Consider the following 20878-nt stretch of genomic DNA (forward strand, 5'->3'; position numbering starts at 1 on the left):
TTTGCCCCATGTTGACACGAAGAGCATTAATATGGAGACCCAGGAATCATACTGACTGTTGTCGGCATCCAGGAGGTGGAAGTGAAACAGAGAAACATTCTTCCACTCCACACATGAAATGGGTTTGCTGTCAAGTGCAAGAAGGGGTGGCAAAGCATTCTGAAAACATGTACACCAACCAACTGCTTTTTTGTCTTTTCTCCTAAATCTTCGTTGTGTTGTATAGCTTCCCACTATTGCAGAACCTGTGGGGTAGTTGTGTGCATCAACCAGCAGGTGGCGATAGAGAACTGAATTGAGTCATCTCTCTCTTGGGATCCAGTCCAGTTCCTTAGTATTTTCTATTTCCAGCAGGAGGATGGACACACTTTTCAGTTTCTGGTTCTGAGTGATTTGCTCCTGGTCCATTTGGTAAACTGGTCCCCAGTTGAACTTTGTGGGTGGCTTGAGTCTGCAGAGTCATATTTGGAGATCCCTGTCTGTGGTACCCCACAAATTTACTTCTTCCCTCCCTTCACCTTGCTCCTGTTTCCTGTGAAGCTTTCCTTTTCTAGCAGAACCACCTTTAAAAAAAAAAAAGGAAAGAAGTTTGTTGGAGAGCGTGGGACAGAGTATCGGTCCTTAGCCTGTCTCATCTGTGGTAAGGCTTGTTGAGACTGTGTGCTTGGTGAGAGCAGCTGACAGTAGTAAGTCAGATTAAAATTTGACTCTGGATTACTTGGAGGGTTGCAAGTTCTACTTGGTGCAGGGTTGGGATCCTGACTCACCACTTGGGACACGTTGTGCTGTGCTGGTGACAGTCGGGGTGAATGGTGACTCCCACGGAGGCAGTTAACCAGTGTTCCCGCTGTGGGGACCCACTGACTGACGTGGAGGGAAACGGGCACATCTTTGGTGCAGCTTCCAAAAATGCTGGGGTCATCGGGCTCTCTGGCAGGACTGATGTACAATGTGATGCAGGAGAGCATGGGAATGGGTGCCATTTTGTTGAGGCCAGCTGACAAGAGGGGAGCAGCTTCCAAAAATGCTGGGGTCATCGGGCTCTCTGACAGGACTGATGCACAATTTAATGCAGGAGAGCATGGGAATGGGTGCCATTTTGTTGAGGCCAGCTAGCAGAGGGGAGCAGCCTCTGTCCACGCATGGAACACAGCCTCTATTTTATATTCTCAGGGGCCGACAGAGCATTCAGCGGCATTGGGATCTTTGTTTTCTCCGCATTTTATATTTCTCTTATACCAGGCCTATTTATTGAAGCAGGGACAATCAGAGTTGCTGCAAGTTGCTTCATCTTCTTGCACCACTGCCACTCCAGCTCCTAAGAGATCTTGTTTAGACCTCCAGGAATGGGCAGATGTTATCTCTGCTTCTCCCTCCTTATCTGACGTGGCCTCGGTGTGTTCAGAGGAGCCATGATTGAAGGAGCCATTAGAGGAGGGAGATGATCCGAAAGTACTGAGGTTTCATAAAGAGGAGCTCAGTACTCTTATTTCTGAGGCAGTGGTAATGCTTTTAAATTGAGGAGCCCTCTGCTTTGGCATCAGGAGTTCCATGAGGGTGCTTAGAGGGCCTCCTAAGGCCTTCCAGATGCATCCAGACATTAAGGACCTGATTTACAGCAGAATGGGTCTCGCTGGATGCGAGGCTGAGAGAGGAGCAGTGGCTCACCTCCATCCGTTCTGGAGGAGAAGGATGAATTGCAGCTTCCCAGGGTGAGCTCCCTGGTTACAGCAGTGATGAAGAAGACCATCTTGCCGTTGGAAGGGGGCATTGCCCTAAAAGACCTACAGGCTAGGAAGCTAGAAGGCTCGCTGAAACAAGCCTTTGAAATGGCCTCTTTGGGCCTTCAAGCACCTGCAGCTCGTTCGTGGCATCAGCAGTCGGCAACACAAGATGGGCACCATAACACCCAGCTGGAAGTGGGGTTAGCTTACTTGGTGGATGCTATTTATGACATGTCACAAGTTGTGGCCCGCTGTATGACTTTGTCTGTAATGACATGTCGGCAGCTCATTGCGACATCGGGCAGTGGATTCAACATCAAAGTCAGTCTAGTTAAACTGCCCTTTTGGGGCAAGTGGCTATTTGGAGAAGACCTCAGTAACTTGGTAAAAAAAAAAACTGGGGGAAACTAAGCCACAACAGTTGCTGGAAGATAAACTGAAAGCCTGTGGTCATCCGTCTTCAGGAGACACTAGATTTCGAGACGGCAGACAGTTATGCAATATGGTCAGAAATCCTGGCAGGATCCCAAAAAAGTAAACTGCTTCCATGCTGCTTATGCTAGGAATAAACAGTTTATGGACTTTTTCTTCCAAAGAACTTGTCCAAACTTCACTCAGGAAACTATAAAGGCTCACTAACCATGACATGCTAGAATATTCTGGACCACTATGAGTACAACTTACTGAATCATACACAACTATCTGAAGTTATAATTGATAAGTGACTAGTGAGGAACCTCCATCAATGCTGTAAGGTGATTTTTAAAAAATCTCATAAAACATCCCAAATCTCTTTCTCAAGCAGCTTCTTTGGTCTGTTCTGTTCCACATGACACTGAACAACACATATCTCTCATGCAGCATTTATAGGGCTATGATGGAGTTACCACCTGGCCTCTGGACATGTCCTGGTTTTTCCCCTACAGCAAAGTACAAATCTACAGCTCTAATTTTGTTAGATAAGTCTGTGGGAAAAAATATAAATTACACATTTACGCATGCCCTGGCATAAAACTAGGATTGACTCTTCCTCTTCCAGTGCTCTTGGGATTACCTTATGATGACGGTTCCTCCCCCCCCCCCCTCCTTTAAAACCATGTTGAAATCCCTTCCCCTAGATATAAACATAACTGCAAACCTGCTCCTACAAAGGCGGGGAGAAACCGGAGTGAATAATTTGTGTGTGAGCAATCTAGGTTCAAGCACTTATTGGCTGGTATAAGTGGTCAAGTTTAAATTATACACCAGGATTTTATGCTGCTATGCTAGTATTCCATAAAAGAATGTAGGCACCCATTTTCTTTTATTTTTTTATTTGTTACATTTGTACCCCACACTTTCCCACTCATAGCAGGTTCAATGCGGCTTACGTAGTAGAAGAATTACAAAGTATAATGCAAAGAAAAACAGGCTAAGCTTAGCAGAGTAGTGGGGATGTGTGGATAGGTAATATTATAAGGGAGAGGGGGTAGAGGAGGTAGGAGGAGGTGCTAGTATTAGGTTAGATTGAGGTAATCAGGGATAGGGTCAGGATAAGCATAGGGAAAGTTGGAGGAGGCGTGGTCTGAGTCATTGCCATCGTCACAGGAACAGGTGATGAATAGGTGGGTTTGTAGGGTTAGGTCGTGGCGTTTGGATAAGCTTCCTTGAATAGATGGGTTTTCAGCAATTTTCTGAAGGGTAGGTAGTCTTTAATAGAACGAATGGATCTGGGTAGGGCGTTCCACAGTTGACTACCTTTGAAGGAGAAGTTGGAATCATACAAAGCTTTATACTTGTCCTTTGCAGTTAGGGTAGTGCAGGTTGAGGTAATTTCGAGAGGATTCCAACGTGTTTCTGGTGGGTAGGTCGATCAAGGCGGTCATGTAGTTCGAAGATTCTCCATGGATGATCTTATGAATCAGTGTGTGGACCGGTGTCCTTTTATAGCATTGCCCTCTCTTTTGGTTTGGGCTCACAACAGGCAGTCTTTGCTCTCTTCTACTGTATGCAGCAGCCTTAGCTTCCGTTGGGCCATAGCCCAGTAATTTTCCACCCTTAAGAGTCTGAGATCAAAAAACGATGATATGTGGATGCATTGCATTTAACATTGTTCTTCACCAGTTCTTGAGACCTGAGAGAAGGCAGATATCATCTCTGTTTATATTTATTGACTTACATTCCATACAAAAAAGGTTAGCTCAGTGTGGATCACAGTATAACATCAAAATTTACATTACTAAATAATGCATTATTAACAGATTGTATTTTAAACATACAATTTTTAGCAGCAGTAATACATTCTTCATCACCAAATGAGATGTAATTGGGTATACAAATTGGTGGCATTATGGAATGGGGCTGGGAATGAAACAGCTCATTCAGAACTGGGGTAAAGTTTAAAGCCCACCTCTTCAATGCTGCGTTCGGCACCTAACCCTTACCGTTCAGTGAATCCAGACTGCCCCAATTTGACTGCCCCTATCGGACCGACCGTTCACTTGTCTATTAGATTGTAAGCTCTTTGTGCAGGGACTGTCTCTCTTTGTTAAATTGTACAGCACTGCGTAACCCTAGTAGCGCTCTAGAAATGTTAAGTAGTAGTAGTAAAGTTCTAAGCATGCATGCCCCTTTGTGCACACAGTGGTTGCCTTGGCCCATTGTTTTTGTTTTTTTCTCTGTTTTGCTAAACAGATACAAAAAATACAGCTCTCATATTTTTGTAAAGTTTTTTTCATGTGTATCATCCATCTTCTGGTGTTTGTATTCTGTTTTCTCTGATTAAGAGGAATTTTAATTTTTCTTTGTACTATGGGAGTGTATCGCAGGCCAAGTTGGGTTTTAGATTATGCCCAGAACTTTGACATCCATGCCAGGTATTTCATGTGTTTGAGCTTGGAGCATATAAATATATAAGTACTGTAGTGAACTTGTGAAAAAATTCCTAAAGAATTGTCTTATTCATCTCCATAATCACTGATGCACAAGATTAGTTGACTCTGCACACTCCAGTAGATTCTTCTCAGTGACTTTAGAAGTTCAGCTGTAAAACACAGGATGCTGTGGAGCAGGGTTGCTCAGTTCCAGTCCTTGAGTTCCACAGGCAGGCCAGATTTTCAGGCTATCCACAATGAATATGCATGAGAGAGATTTGTATACCAAGGAGGTAGTGTACGCAGATCTCTCTAATGTATATTCACTGTGGATATCCTGAAAATCTGGCCTGCCTGTGAACTTCAAGGACCAGAATTGAGTAGCTCTGGTGTAGAGAAGATGGATGAGTGGGACTTATGGTTGGGGGTTCACAAAAGCAATTATTCTGGACGCGTTTGCTGAGGGATATGATAGTACCTAATTGGCCCTTAGACTCTTCTGACTAGCTGTACCAATGAAAGGAACAATGCCACAAATGGCATATATTATTTATTAGAAATATAAAATATATATATGTAGCACAATGCAAAGCAGATTACAAAAATAAACTTGTTCTACCAAAATAATAGCCAAATAAACTATATGGATACGTGATTATACATGATCACACCTAAGGAGATTATGAGAACTTGGAGGCCCGGGCCCGGGGAATTTTGTCGGTCCCCCCCCCCCCCCCCCCCCCGCCCCTCCTCTCGGCGGCCCTGCTGTGATGGTAAACATGCTGGCACAAAAAAAAGTGTTTTCATTAAGCTACTTCAGGGTATTTGTGGAATTAAGCTGTAAAACAACTGCTGAATTTATATAGCAATGCAAAACGTCTATATAAAAAAAAAAAAAAAAAAAAAAAAAAAAAAAATCCTAAACTTACTGTGGGTACTACTTAAAGTTCATTTCAAAATGTTTACTGCTCAGCAACGTACCTGAACATCGTATACTAAAACTATCTGGATGACATTTTGATTCTTATTTAAAACTGAGGGCACTCATTTTGAGAATTTTAATTATTGACATTCATGTCATGCCGGATGTTGAGGTGTCCCAGCCGCAGGGTTGTCTAGAAGCAAAGAGATCTTAGATTCCCTACAGGAAGAATTGTTCCAGCAATGGGTAATGGAACTGACGTGGGATGGAGCTATTCTGGACCTGGTGCTTACTAATGGAGAGAACGTTTCTGACGTCAAGGTGGCAGACCATTTGGCATCTAGTGATAATCGTATGGTGTGGTTCAATATCAAAACAGAACAGAGGGCTCATTCGAGATTGAAGGTCCTGGATGTCAAAGGAACTAACTTTGCCGAGATAGGGGAATTTCTCAAGGAATCTAAAAAAGGAAGCCACACAAAGTGTGGAGGTGCACTTAATCCTACTACTACTACTACTATTTAGCATTTCTATAGCGCTACAAGGCATACGCAGCGCTGCACAAACATAGAAGAAAGACAGTCCCTGCTCAAAGAGCTTACAATCTAATAGACAAAAAATAAAGTAATCAAATCAATGTGTACAGGAAGGAGGAGAGAAGGGTAGGTGGAGGCGAGTGGTTACGAGTCAAAAGCAATGTTAAAGAGGTGGGCTTTCAATCTAGATTTAAAGGTGGCCAAGGATGGGGCAAGACGTAGGGGCTCAGGAAGTCTATTCCAGGTGTAGGGCGCAGCAAGACAGAAGGAGTTCCATCCCCTTTATCATTTTGGTCACACTTCTTTGAACCTTTTCTAATTCCGCTGTATCTTTTTTGAGATACGGCGTCTAGAATTGAATTCAATACTCAAGGTGAGATTGCACCATGGAGCGTTACAGAGGCATTATCATATTCTTGATCTTATTTTGCATCACTTTCCTAATAACACAGCAGGCCAGATTGTATATAGTCCAGAATGCAGCAACAAAGATCCTAATATATGCTAAAAAATGAGACAGGGCATCTCCACTGCTTCACGAGTTACATTGGTTGCTGATTTCTCAAAGAATAAAGTTGCAGTGAACTGTAGTGCACAAAATAGTCTGCGTTCTTGATTCCGGTTATCTTATTAAACGGGTGAAAGTCTCTATGTGTCAGGGTGCTTTGCTCGTTTTACTGGACTTTCCATTTGTTCATGATTGTTGACTTGAAATAACGAGGAGGAGTACTTTGAGAGGCCTATTGCCCACAGTCTGGAACTGTCTTCCTTGACAACTATCAAATTGGAAATCACAATTTATTCAGGAAAAAGTTGAAGACTTGGCTTTTCCCCTTAAGTTGTTTTTTAAATGATTATGAAGCTCTTAGTTGAGTAACATCTAGTTTTTATTTGTTTTATGATTTTGGTGAAGAGGCTTTTCAGTGATAGCTAGGAATTTACTGGTTATTTTTATATTGTTTTAATCTTTTTGTCCAGCCTTGAATTCATTCGGGGAAAAGCTGGATGTAAGTGTTTTCTTAAATTCTGAATCTTACGTGACTATATAGCAACTAAAGTATGTATTAAGTCTCAAACCTTTTATAGTTGTTTCTTTGTATTAACTGTATGTGTAATCCTTTTTTTTTTTCACTTTTGTAATTGTTCATACAGGATTTTAAAGCTGGAGAAGAGGTACTAGCTCGGTGGACAGACTGTCGTTATTACCCTGCCAGGATTGAAACAATTAACAAGGAAGGTATGTGTTTAAATCTCTAGTATGTAGAAGTGCTCCATACATGCGACTTTACATAACAAAGAGAGGGTAAGTGTGTGCTTGCATGTGTATTCTAATATATTTTTCTTATTTTGACATTCAGAAACTAAAGACCATACCTTTATTTACAGTATGTTTTTATCATTAATGGTAAGCTGGACTTAATAGCCAAGGTGATAAATATATCTTTGAGCATCTTGTTAGTAAATTTCTAGGAATATTTCTGTAAATGTTACATTTAGAGCTTGTTTGGATTTGAAGTGTTTGTCTAATAAATGTCAAAAAGCAGCAGACTTTTTTTCATAGTGATTAGTGTTCTTTATCAACAAACTGGATGAAGTCAGTGAGTGGGTTGCAGCCTCCAATGGGGCCTAGAAGAAGCAGCTTTCTTAAAACTCAGAAAGCGCTGGAAGTTTTCCAGGCATGGTGTGTTTCATTCTCTGCTGACTGGATGCTTTGCTTGTTGTCCCTGGGCCCCCATAAAGTTTGTCTTTAGCTGTTTAATTTTAACCTATTACTTCTCCATTTTCTTTTCCACTTAATCTATGGCACCAGTAGATTAAAAAAATAAATAAATAAGAAGGCACCTCAATTCTGTTTTCATCATTGTTTGGTTTTGCTTCACAGATTTTCTCATTGGCATAGGAAGGCTGGGGTTTTCGTGTGGAAGGAAGGTAGCTCATGCAGATGACACGACGACTCTTTCTCAGCACTTATTTTCCTGCCTACAAAGTCTTTTAGGCAAGGTACAACAATATCATAGTTACACATAATAAAACATAACAACCCAGTCAAATAAGAGTTAAATAATAAAACAATATAAAATACAGACAAAAATATCTCCCACATAATACATTTTGCACTCTTAAAAATGAGCATTAGCAATTTTTGTGTTTGCTAGTAAAAGTTGCTAAGCACTAAAGGAGTCATTTAAAAACCTACTTATGCACTTAAAACAGATTTATATCAGAAATGGCTTGTTATATAAAATGAGCCAGAGTATATGCGAGTAAAAGTATGTGTAAAGTACCATTTTGCTTATACTTTCTAGCCATGACAAGCAGGGGCAGATACACACATTCGACAGTATGTGTAAACTTCGTTTTTTTTTTTTTTTTAATGTACTGAACAGAAATAAATATGTAGAGATTGGAAGGGGACAGAGTCAAGATGATTGATGGTTGCTTCTGAGCTCTGGAATGATGGTATCCAGGTATTACTGTGGATAAGAGGAAACATAAAATTTAGTCTTATCCTGAGATATATACCTAGTAGCCAGCCCCATGGATGTTATGGTCAATGGGTGTCTCAGCAGAAACGTTTGATAGTTTTAGAGCATGGTGTTTGTTGATTGCGTTCTTCATTCTTGAAGCATTGCTTAGCTCTGAGAGATCTCCCCTTTCAGAGCTGCTTGAGGTGGCAATTGACGATTCTGTTCTTCCATCAGGTGGTATGACAGCCTCTGTGGAGAAGTCAGGGATTTTAGAAGCTTTGGTGGATATGGTGTTGGTATTGTTAGATGTGCAGCCTGATGGGAAAACTCAAAACCAGGAGACGGAGAGGAAAGAGTTAATTTAGAAGTAGGGGAAGATGTTCCTTGTTCTATCTCAGCATGGAGTTGGTAGTATTTGCCAGCATGGCTGGTTCTCCTGGTAAAATTTTATATATATTCCAAAGCCCTGTGCACCCAAAAATGTCACCTTGGGAGAGGTTTGGTTGGTGGTGTTACGAATGGAGCTTACCTCCCTGGATGTGTGTTCCAGTTATGTCAGTTTTCATTGGACATAATGATATAAGATTCAGAATCAAGGTCAAGCTTGCTTTGTATGGGGAGTGTTTGAAGAACCGTGAACTTATGCTGTTCTTATTAAAGAGAACCAGTGACTTTATAAATTTGAGATCTGGAGATCTCTGTGAAGCAGGAAAATTTATGCTGTGCAAATTTTTCAAAGTCTTCAATTCTGCTTCCGTAGAAGTAAAAAAATTCTAGGAATGAAATACTTAACTATCCTAAGGAGGCTTTTCCACCAGTTGTGCAGATTATTTGCTTAATTATAAAAGGTGTATGCAGCAGATGGAGAAAAGTGCAAATAGTGAATTGATTGCATAGTTTAAATGGTCAGCTACATTGGATACTTCTCAAGAGCTTCAGATGGAGAGCTACTTTTACTAACTTTTGTCTTAGAGCCAGATAGTAACTGAGCTTCCATAGCGTCCTCCGGCGACTCTGCCTTCTGCACCCAAGACAGACATGCTCTGGCCGCATATGACCCGCAAACCGAAGCCTGCAATGTCAATGCTGCGACTTCAGACGAAGCCTTAACTGCAGTCTCCAGCTTCTTCTCCTGCAGATCCCCGAGAGCTGCACCTCCCTCTACGGGCAATGCCGTCTTCTTGGCCACAGCTGAAATCAATGAATCTACTATGGGGAGACGCAAAGAATCCAAATCTGTCTCAAAGGACAAAGCTTGGACATAGCCCGGGCTACCCGAAGACTAGCCTTTGGGGAATCCCATTGCACCTGAATTAACACTTGCATAGCCTCATGAATATAAAAGATTTTGAGGGTGCTCTAGTTCCTGACATAATGGAACAGCTGACCGCGGGCGTAACCGCGGATTCCGGGGGAGACAAATTCAGCACTTGCAAGGCCTGAATAATGAAAGGAATAAGTTCCTCCTTTCTAAATAGCTGAGCCGCAGTGGGGTCATCCCCTTCCCCTGCTGGCAACTCCCCCTCTTCCAGCATATCTGTACCAGATTCCCCTGACCCTGGGTCACCATCCAAATCTGAATTTCCCGCTATCTCAGCCCTGGGTTCCTGCAACTGCAAGCGAGACTTCTTAGCCGGGTTAAGTCAGAGGAAACAGATCCCCCCAAAATGGCTGCCGACTGACACACTCCCTCTGAGCGCCACAAAAAGGCTTTGTGCATGAGAAGCACAAACTCTGGGGCAAAACCGCCCATACTCGCCCTCTCTGGAAGCGAAGAAAATGAACCATCGCGTTCAGACGCGGTCCCAGCTGATCCAGCCGCTACACCGTCTTGCGAAAGCGCCGGTAAAGCAAAAATGGAGCCGGCGGAACCATGCGCTGCCACAGACACCTTTCCCGCCAATCGAGAATCGCTCCCCTCTGGCGCTTTGACGCCTGACCCACGTTCTCCCTGTTTCAAATTCGGTTTCCCCACCGTCACGGAACATGCTTCACAGGCCCCCGACCTCCGTGCCCCGCAGTGCTTAACTGATTCTGACGGAACGAACATACCCAAAGTCCTACCTTCTCCACAGCAGAGCCCTACTCACGTTCCCTTCAGCTGAACGGGGATACTGTAGCTGGACAAAGTAAGACAAACTAGGGCTGGAGAGGAGACTGGTCTGTCTGAATTTCTTCGGTCTTATTTTTTTAAGAGAGACAGGAGAGTACACAGCCAAATTCAGCAGAATCACCGAAATAGAGGCTGACAGGGGGAGAAGGGTAGGGACCTGGCACCACCAGGTGTATCCCAAATGTGCTCCTGCACCTCAACCCCAAAGAAGGCTCAACACACCCGAGGGAACGGGATAGGAGCCTCAAACAACAGAGCTGCACTGTTTGCACTTCTTCTACCTGCTAGATAGAGAGAATACTGAAGTTAGTTTGGCTGCACATGCCCTCTTGTGGCAAACTTCGGAGTTCTCTCTATCTAACCTGCTAGAGGAGGGGCACAACCCACAAGTCTCTGGATTGATCTGAGGGACTAATGGAAAGAAAATTATCAGGTAAGATAATTTTACCTTTGCACGTTAAAACAAATGTTTTTTTTTAATAAAGATGACTTGTTTTATGGTCAGAAGATTAGAATGCATCTATTTTTTTTGAGAGCCACATAGGAGAAATGAAGTGCTGTTCTTTGAGTTTGGGACAACAGCTGGTTGCATTTGGGGTTAAATATTTCCTGAACATTTCTGTTAAGCTTCCAATATGCTTCCTATGATTCTTTGCATTTAAAGCAGTTCGTTTAGGGGGAAGCATCATTGGATGGGAGCAGCCATTAATTTTTCTTAAACTTTTTAAAGTTAATAAGTGAAAGAGAAATAATTACAACAAACACTGAAAAATATTTATAAAGCAAAGGCATTATTCCCTGAAGACCAGAAGAGAAGGTCAAACTCATTTAATTTAACATAAACTTATATATTCCACTTTACTGTGAAGTTCAGGGTAATTCCAAAAGTTCATAGCGAGGATACAATACATCCTTATCAGAACAAGCAATGAGTCATACAAGACGACCTATGTGACCCATGATCCACGTACAATATATTGAATACGGTTCAGCAACTGCACTGCTTAAAGTCTTGGACCTTTAACAAGGAGCATGGTGTTCCCAAGCATTCTGCCACTTTGCTAACTGTTGGAACTAGGACTGTGCTGAGTATTTATTTTGATTTGTCCCTGAATAGTGCCCTGAATACATTATTCCGAATAGTGATTTAAATTCAAATATGAATAATCTGGGGATCTACTGTGCTAAACTCTAATGGAATAAACACTTGATCTCTGATTTCACATTGCTTCTTTTGTTATGTTAATGCTCAATGCCAATTATTTGTATTTGGTATTTGTATAATCGTCCAAATAATATTTTTCATTATTCGTATTCGAAAATATGCTGTTCAGTACAGCTCTAATGGGAGCTCCATTCCTGTGCATGCCCCCTTGAAATTACTGTAATAGATAACTGTGAAAGTAATATTTGAAATTGATTGTATTTTTCATTACCATATATACTGAACTATTTAAGTCGATCTCATGCATAAATCGAGGGCGGTTTTGGGACCAAAAAAAGGGCAAAATTGATGTGACCCATGTGTAAGTCAAGTATATACAGTAACCAGCTAACAGGTCTTTCCACACGCCTCCCCATCCAGAGCCAGCATGTCTTCTCTGCTGCCTCTATCCCACAGACCAAGTGTGCCCTCTTTATAATTTTGTTTGCTCCCAGCCCCCCCCCCCCTCCACAATGCCATCTCCATGTACCTTCAGTGCTCAGAAGTCTATACAGCACCGCACTGCAATGTACACTGCTAAGTGCAGAACACGGGCAGTATACGCTGCAGTGCTGGTGCTGTATAGAAGACTTTTGAGCACAGAAAGTACACGACTGGCCAGAGAGTGAGCAGGGGGATGTGGGATTGTGGTCCTGCCGACAGAGGTGGGAGTTGGGTGATTACTACTATTATTTTTTAGTGTCTGTTATAAACAGTTCCCAGATAACCTGAGAACTTATACCAAAAAGGACTTAGAAAATCAGATTGGTGAAACAAGTCTTAATTAGTTTATTATTTCCAAAAATACACTCTTGCAAGAATGGGTGTCTCTGAAAGCAAGCAGGCACACAGTTCTGTAAGGTTTACAGGTTATATAGTATTTCTTTTTTTTGTCTGCCTCTAAGTTTCTTATTGGATATTGCTCACATTTACCCATCCCCCTTGCATCATTGCTAATTATCATATAACACAGACCTCTTTGTTAAACTTTCTATCGTCCAAGCTTAAGCCTCTTATCCATTGTTAGTTCTTTCTGCTCCGGTTGCATTTTGTTATCTCCAGACTTACTGTGAGAACTCTGCTTAGCAGTCACATGGAATGTTTCACCTCCCCCCTAACTCCACCTCCCACTGCCTTCCTTCTGCTCCCTATGTTTATAGTTAGTTCTCTCTCGCAGATGTTCAATCATAGCTTCATGCCAGGCTCTTGGTTCTAAGGCCTGTCTGTTCTTGGGCTTTTTACCCCCTCCCCCCCGCCTTTTCCTGTCTCTCCTGTCTCAATTTGCACACGTCTCTTTAGAGAAACACAGTTCCTTTGTTAAAGCTGTAATGTGGTGATCTGTGCTAGAAAGGACCTATACAAATATAGTTATGGCCTAAACTATATATTCTATCTTTGCAACTATGATAAATGAAAAAGCAACATATTTACACATTTCTCACAGTGTCTATGGGTATTACCTGTTGATAAGATGACCCCAGGTTTTTGGCAGGATTTTTTTGCCTCAATTTATTGACATATTCGAGTATATGTGGTATTTGTTAGAGGCCGACTGAAACTGCTTTTTTCATTTTCAGCCGAAACAGCAACTGAAACCATCTGAAAGCTTTTAGCTGAAACTTACACTTGGTGTTGGTGAACGTTGAAACCGAAAACTCAAGTTTAGTTGTGTGACCATTAACCAGTCAGGGCCACTGGGGATTGTCAGAGCTTGCAGTCTGCATTCCTGTTCTAAACCCACAGTTTCCAAGCCTGAAGGTAATTTATATAATGAAAGACTATATTTTACCTCCAAGCAAAATAACCTCCGCACACGGACCACAGCTAGTGAAAACTGAAACTAAAAGCCACAATGCTTTTACAGCGGCTGACTTTCGCGCCATACTTGGAGTGACTGTTGGCATCATAACTCTACAGATATGCTAATTCTTTAAGGAGCTTATCCTACGTTTATAGACTTAAATTTGTGCTAAAATTGGGTATGAGCGTGAGTAAAAATTCTAAAAGGGTGTTAAAAACTCAGAGCGTCTCGCTGAGGTTCACAAGTTGTTCCCATGTGTATTATTGAACATAGAACCAGTGCTTTTGACTCATCTTTTCAACACTTGCAATTTTTATGTAAGAGACATTACTCCTGATGCAGGCATATTTGTGAATCATAATATAGCTTTGTCGGGTTTACCCTCATTTTACAGTTGCTGAGTCCAATAAAGAATCATCTGGTTCCAATTTTTATCCATTGACTCCACTTTTTGATTGAGCTTTGGTTTGCTCCATTCATGGAGGTTCTTTCCTTCTCCTGCTTGTTGTTTACTGAAGCATATCTCGAGTTATCTGCAGCAGGGCCCATAGGAATAAAATGGGCCCTGCTACAGAAAACTATGGGGTTTGTTTACTAAAGCTTAGCTCTAGTCTTCTCGGCCAGAACAGAAAATATGGCTGAAAATTAAAATAACCTTTTGGCTGAAACTGAAATTGGGCAGAAAAAGGATTGTGGGCTGGTTTTGGTGCCATAACCGGAATTCAGTCGGCCTGTATTGTTTGTACTTTCTTTTTGGTATGAAACACTTCAATAAAAATGAAAATTGAAAAGAAATTGAGCTTGAATAGGTAGACCCGTGCTTAAAAAGATGGGTCACTTTTTGAATATAGAGATCCATGTCATGTCTGGCCTTTGGCTCTTTGACCCATTGGTTGCTCCGATTTTTCTTTAACTTAAATTAATCTATTGGCGCATAGTAAACATAAACGTCCTCTTACAATAATACAATACACCATAATACACTGAAAATAGATGAACAAATAAGGAGGCTGATGCTCAAAGCTACCGTGAGTGTAAGCATGCGGTTACCACCGTGTGCACGCGCATGTTATTGTGTGCAGAATGCTCAGAGGGCTTGAGTGTAGGTATTAATGTGCACGGTACAGAGGGCCACAAACTTTATTGAAATGTATTAAAATGGGTGTTAATGAGGTCAGTAAGTATTCCGTCGTAATGCGCAGACAGAAGCACTGCAATGCATAGAAAGAAATAATGACCTACAACGCCGAAGAATTTTCTCCATGTAAGGGGCAGCATAAAAGGTTTTGAGGAGAGGATTTCTGGTCAGTTTTTCACATTGTACTGCCAGTTTTGTCGTCTTTTACAAATGGGAAGGTGGGGGAGGTTCCTGCAAAGTTTTTAAGACACACAGGAGGTAACAAACGTGTGTGTGTCTGAGCAAAACCAAAGTATAAGCACACATCCATACCTGTTTTTTTTTTGTTTTTTTTGTGCCTAAATATAAACCTTGCAAAAACTCCATATGCTAGTAAGGTGAGATTCCTATTTGTGATGCTCGTATTTAGGCACAGAAGAACAAACGCCAATATGTTCAGACACTTCCGTTTTTTTCCGGGCATGTGCACAAAAGCTGTGCTTACCACAAAATCTTTGTGCACGTGTATCGGGCACATTTCTCCAACAACCTCCCTTAGCTGCAAGTTTGTCGTGCGTATAATCTGCATGTATTTTAGCTTTGTGCCTATTTCACTTGCACAAGCCTTTGTGCATCAGCCCCAAGAAAAGCAGAGCTAATGAAGCAAATATGTATGAAATGTAACCATGTTTTAGGCATGCTAGAACTGTCCACAAATTGTCATACTGTATGGTTTGTCGGGTAAGAAACTCCCAAGTTTAGAAGCCCTTCCCAGAATGGTTTTGTTTCTAGTTTACTGCAGGCAAAATTACTTTGTGGCCAGCAGGACTAATTAGACTTTGCCTGCTGAATGCAACTGATGATGTGAAACATACAATAATCTAAATTAGTTCAAATAATCTGGTGCCAGAACCATGTAAGAACTTAAATACAAACAAACAAATAAAAACTTAAACAGGATTCTTATCCATACAGAAAACCAGTGTAATCCTGGTTGTAGAGTACGCACTAAAATAATGGGGTCTTTTACTTAAGCGCACTGGCATTTTAAGCACGTGCTAAAAATAGATGCGCGCTAAATGCGAAAGATGCCAATGTATTCCTATGGGCGTCTTTAGCATTTAGCACGTGTTAATAACACCAGCGCGCCTAAGTAAAAGACCTCTTAAGTAAAAAGAAAATTAAAATTTCCAGCAATGATAACAGCGTCTTGTTGAGTTACAGTGCTGTAGTAACAACTTCAGAACATGAGGGTCAGTGCAGAAAGGCTCGTGATAGAGCCACATATGGATGTCTGATCATGTGGCTTCTACTGCGAGCATAATACTGTGCCAAGCAGAAAACTAATGAAATGCAGATTTTATGTGCAGAAATCTTGCAGCTCATGGAGGCAGAGCATGCCTGACACATGCACACAAATTTTGCATTAAACAATTCTTTTGTGCGCATATCCAAACAAAAATTGGAAGGAAAAGCGCACATTGGCACGATTCTGCACCAAAGTATGAGCCCCACAAAAAAAATTGCTTACATATACATTTTTGCAAGGCTTCTTTTTTTAGGTGCAGAATAGGCACGGATGTGTGCATTCACTTTGGTTTTGTTCAGTCTGTTACCTCTCATCTGCCTTTGAAACTTGCAGGGGCTTCCTTCTACTTGCAAAACAAGACAAAGCCAGTAGTAAAATCTCAAAAACTGGCATGAAATCCTCTCAGCAAACCTATGTATGCAGACCTGGTGAAAAACTTCTTGTGGTAACCATGCATCAAAAGTTTCTGTTTATGGGAGCCAAGATAGTTGACTGAACAATATGCCAATGATTAAGCTCCTGCTTACCCCGAATTCCCTTTACATTTGGATTTCCTTGAGCATTTATGGGTCACAAATATGAGGCAAGTTTACATAGCTCTCAGTGCCAGTCAGGGGCCTGATGGACACCTTTGTGAGGCTGGAGATGTCAAGTACTCCAGGTGGCTCACTGCCAGTATCAGGTGTGGAAGGAGGTTCGCCAAACCTTCTTGAGCTGTTTTCTTTTAGCCTAGAGGCTTAAATACCCCTCCCCCCTCATCCAGGAAGAAGCAGTGCAGGGTAAGCTATGTTGGAATCAAAGGTTGTAGAGTGCCTGACTCTGCAAACCGAGCCTTACTCTTGTGTTGAAAGGAGAGGATGCAGTACTGTTCGCTTCCACCATGGGGTGGTGTCTCTTGAGCAGAGTGAGCAGCAATTTGCTTCTTTTGTGGCTTAAAAAAATTATCTTTATTTAGTGAAATTTGTAATATACATATAAGAAAGATAAACCACAGTAAAGACCCACAACGGTAAAGGCAAAAGGCGAGTCACATCAAATTCTGAACAATAGCAAAGAAAAGTGCACCCGATACCCCCTCCCTCCCCCACCCTTCAGTCTTCAAATAGTTATGTATATACATGGGCAAAAGTATTAGAACTAACAATATAACTAAGTCAGGCCATCTCTAAAAGAAACATCATGCCGATCAAAAAGTCAGTAACTGAGGATCAAAACTGCGCTTAACTGCAAACTGGTGGCCAGACTTTCAGAAAGTTCCCCAAACTATTACGTTTTTCAGCCAGATTCCCTTCATATTTACAAAAGAGACATACTGTGTTCCACCACATACATATATTAAGTTGATGAGAAGTTTTCCAGTTCTGAAGTATATGGTGAAACACTATAGCTGTTAAACTAGAAATGAATGAAATATGCTCCTCTAAAAAAATCAATAGAGTCATTAGAGTTGAAAAGAACTCATGCATATATTAAAGGCAATGAAAACTGTAAAATAGTTAATCGTCTGCCGCACATCATTCCAAAATTGCTGTACCAATGAACAATCAAATAGGAGGTGATCTAGTGTACCCACAGCTTGACTTCAGGCCGAACACAAGGACAAATGTGTAGCATCTAGTTTATGCAGTTTACTGGGAGTCCAGATCACCCTCCAAGCCACAAAATAGAGGGACTGTCGTACAGATGCACAACACTGCAGATGCTTACACCAGAACCATGACCAGTGAGCAGAAGGGATGATTTGATGTATTACAAGACCACAAGTCACACAAACTCTGAGATGGTAATGATGGTATAGACAAAGGCATGACCACTTGATACCATCGTGAGGCTTCATGTCCCATCTTATGAATTTTAATGGCAAGATCATATATACTAGGGTCTTCTTTTAATGTAATAAAATTAGACCGTGTACTTTTCAGCAAGTGTTGGAGTTGAGCCCAGCGATAGCACTGAGGGAAACGGTAGTAATCCAAGAGATCTTCTCAGGCTACAGTAAGAAGGCAACCTCTTTTGTTACAGAACATCTCCCACAGTATAGATAATCACCAATGTAAACATTGATCATCAATGCATAAGGATGAATTATTCCACAATGGTCATCGTGTAGTCTTATCAATTGGCACACCCAGTGATGGGAGGCGGGACTGGTGGTTGGGAGGCGGGAAATACTGCTGGGCAGACTTGTACGGTCTGTGCCCTGAAAAAGGCAGGTACAAATCAAGGTAAGGTATACACATATGAGTTTATCTTGTTGGGCAGACTGGATGGACCATGCAGGTCTTTTTCTGCCGTCATCTACTATGTTACTATGAGGCATATTTTCAAAGCAGTTTGGGAGGCTAAGTTCCATAGGTTTCTATGGAACTTTGGGAGGCTAAGTGCTTTGAAAATGAGCCTCTATATGTATTTGTACCCCAAGGTATTTAATACCATCCGGTTTCCATTTGAAAGGATACTCCTCCATAATCATAAGTACATAAGTAGTGCCATACTGGGACAGACTGAAGGCCCATCAAGCCCAGCATCCTGCTTCCAACAGTGGCCAATCCAGGTCACAAGTACCTGCCAAGATCCCAAAACAGTACAATACATTTTATGCTGCCTATTCTAGAAATACACAAAGCTAAATAGGAAGAGCACGTTGCCACAACAGAGATGTATTGTAAATAAGGGGACGTCTCATACAGTCACACAGGCACTTAAGTGTCTGGCTTATGTTGAGCCAATACGTTTGTGACACAATATAATCATTGACTGCCCCCAGCCTCCAATAGTGCACAATATTTGCTTTTTGCGGGTTTGCTAGTGCTCAATTTTAAATGTGCATATCTTAATATCACACTGTGTCCATATCACTTTTTATAGTTGTTTTTTCTGTGCACCCATAGAGTTCAAGATCTTCAAGAAACTATATCACTGTTGTAGTCAACTAGATCAAAAAAAGCAAAAGCATATATAAAACTTATCTTAATCTTCTTAGAAGCTACGAGCCACTTTATGTTTCTTTAAATCCAACGATTGATGTGTCTCTCGTGCTTCATAGACTTCGCTTATCGAATCTTGATCAAATCCCCGGTATCAATGCCTACCCGACAGGAGCCCGTTTTGCGGTTATTTGCTTTGTCAAGGGCAATTGGCATATATCTGTTAAAACACGGAGAACATATACTTAATTCACAAATCTGCTTTGTGAATTAAGCAGTGGATGTTCCCCAAGCCCATTTTAATAATGGTCTATGGACTTTTCCTTTAGGAAGCCATCCAAATCTTTTATAAATCCTGCTAAGCTAATTGCTTTTACTACATTCTGTGGCAACGAATTCCAGAGTTTAATTACATGTTGCGTGAAGAAATATTTTCTCCAATTTGTTTTAAATTTACTACTTTGTAGCTTCATCGCGTGCCCCCTAGTTCTAGTATTTTTGGAAACAGTAAACAAGCGATTTACGTCTACCCATTCCACACCACTCATTATTTTATAGACCTCTATCATATCTCCCCTCAGCCATCTTTTCTCCAAGCTGAAGAGCCCTAGCTGTTTTATCCTTTCCTCATAGGGAAGTCGTTCCATCCCCTTTATCATTTTAGTCGCCCTTCTCTGTACCTTTTGTAATTCGAGTATATCTTTTTTTGAGTTGCAGTGACCAGAATTGAACACAATATTCGAGGTGCGGTTGTACCATGGAGCGATACAAAAGTATTATTGGATCCTCATTTTCAGCATTACCCACTTGTATGCCTGCAGTCCTAGGGTGTTGTTGAATAGCCAGCAAGGTCAAATAATAGAAGTGATGGGGGACAGCCCTGACGAGTGCCCATCTGCAGGCTGAATGGAGCAGCCAAAGAATTATTAACATATAAATGCGCCCTAGGATTTTAATAGAGAGCCTGCACCATACCACAAAAAGTAGGTTCAGTACCGAACCACTCCAATATGTGCATCATATATTTTCATTCTGCCCAGTCGAAGGCCTTCTTGGCATCCACGGATACTGAGAAGGCCGGTTCAGCCAGGAAATTTGCTGCATAAGGTGCATACAGAGTTTAGTATTATTCGCTGACTGCCTTACAACCACAAAGCCTGATTGATCCATATGTATTAATTTAGAGTGGAGGAGTGGCCTAGTGGTTAGGGTGGTGGACTTTGGTCCCGAGGAACTGAGTTCGATTCCCGGCACAGGCAGCTCCTTGTGACTCTAGGCAAGTCACTTAACCCTCCATTGCCTGCCGCATAGAGCCTGCCATGAGTGGGAAAGTTCGGGGTACAAATGTAAAAATAAAAATAAAAAATCTAGACAACCTTAACACACTTTTTTGCAAATATCTTCTCATCTACATTTATAAGAGAAAGGGGCTGGTAGTTGGCTACATCTAGGGGATCTCTACCCGGTTTTGGTAACACAATAAGCAGTGTTTCAACCATAGTACCAGTAATAGCTGTTTGATTAATCATATTTTGATATACTTTAAGGAGCCTAGGTAACAATACCTCCTGAAATTATATCTAGAGTTTTCCCATTCTGGAGTAGTGTCAAAAGCCTCCAAAATCTCACCTGTTTCTAACATTCTATCTAGAAACTGTTTTATTATCCTCATTAAGAATAGAATGCATTACATTTTTCAAAAAGTCCTCAAAGGTACTCAAAGTTGCAGGTCTCTGAGAACTATATCATTGATCATAAAAGGTGCTAAACTGCTGAGATATATCCTAAGGGTCACTATGTATCTGTCCCTGTGTGTCTTGAATAACTGCAATAATCCCTCTATTTTTTCTACCCTTTAAATATGCAGCTAGAATTTTCCCGGCCTTATTATTCACACCATAGTAG

The 20878-nt window shown here is 41.4% G+C and overlaps 1 protein-coding gene across 3 annotated transcripts in view; it reads left to right on the top strand.

Annotated features, from left to right (window-relative positions):
• Positions 1-20878, top strand: part of PHF20L1 (PHD finger protein 20 like 1) — a 312587-nt gene that overhangs the window by 59021 nt on the left and 232688 nt on the right. For all 3 annotated transcript variants that reach the window (XM_030219345.1, XM_030219361.1, XM_030219352.1), the window contains exon 4: positions 7187-7271. In XM_030219345.1, coding sequence (XP_030075205.1) covers positions 7187-7271 — 85 coding nt within the window. The remainder of the gene's footprint in view (positions 1-7186; positions 7272-20878) is intronic.

This window comes from Microcaecilia unicolor, chromosome 1 (assembly GCF_901765095.1).
Source record: "Microcaecilia unicolor chromosome 1, aMicUni1.1, whole genome shotgun sequence".
NCBI classification, from domain to species: domain Eukaryota; kingdom Metazoa; phylum Chordata; class Amphibia; order Gymnophiona; family Siphonopidae; genus Microcaecilia; species Microcaecilia unicolor.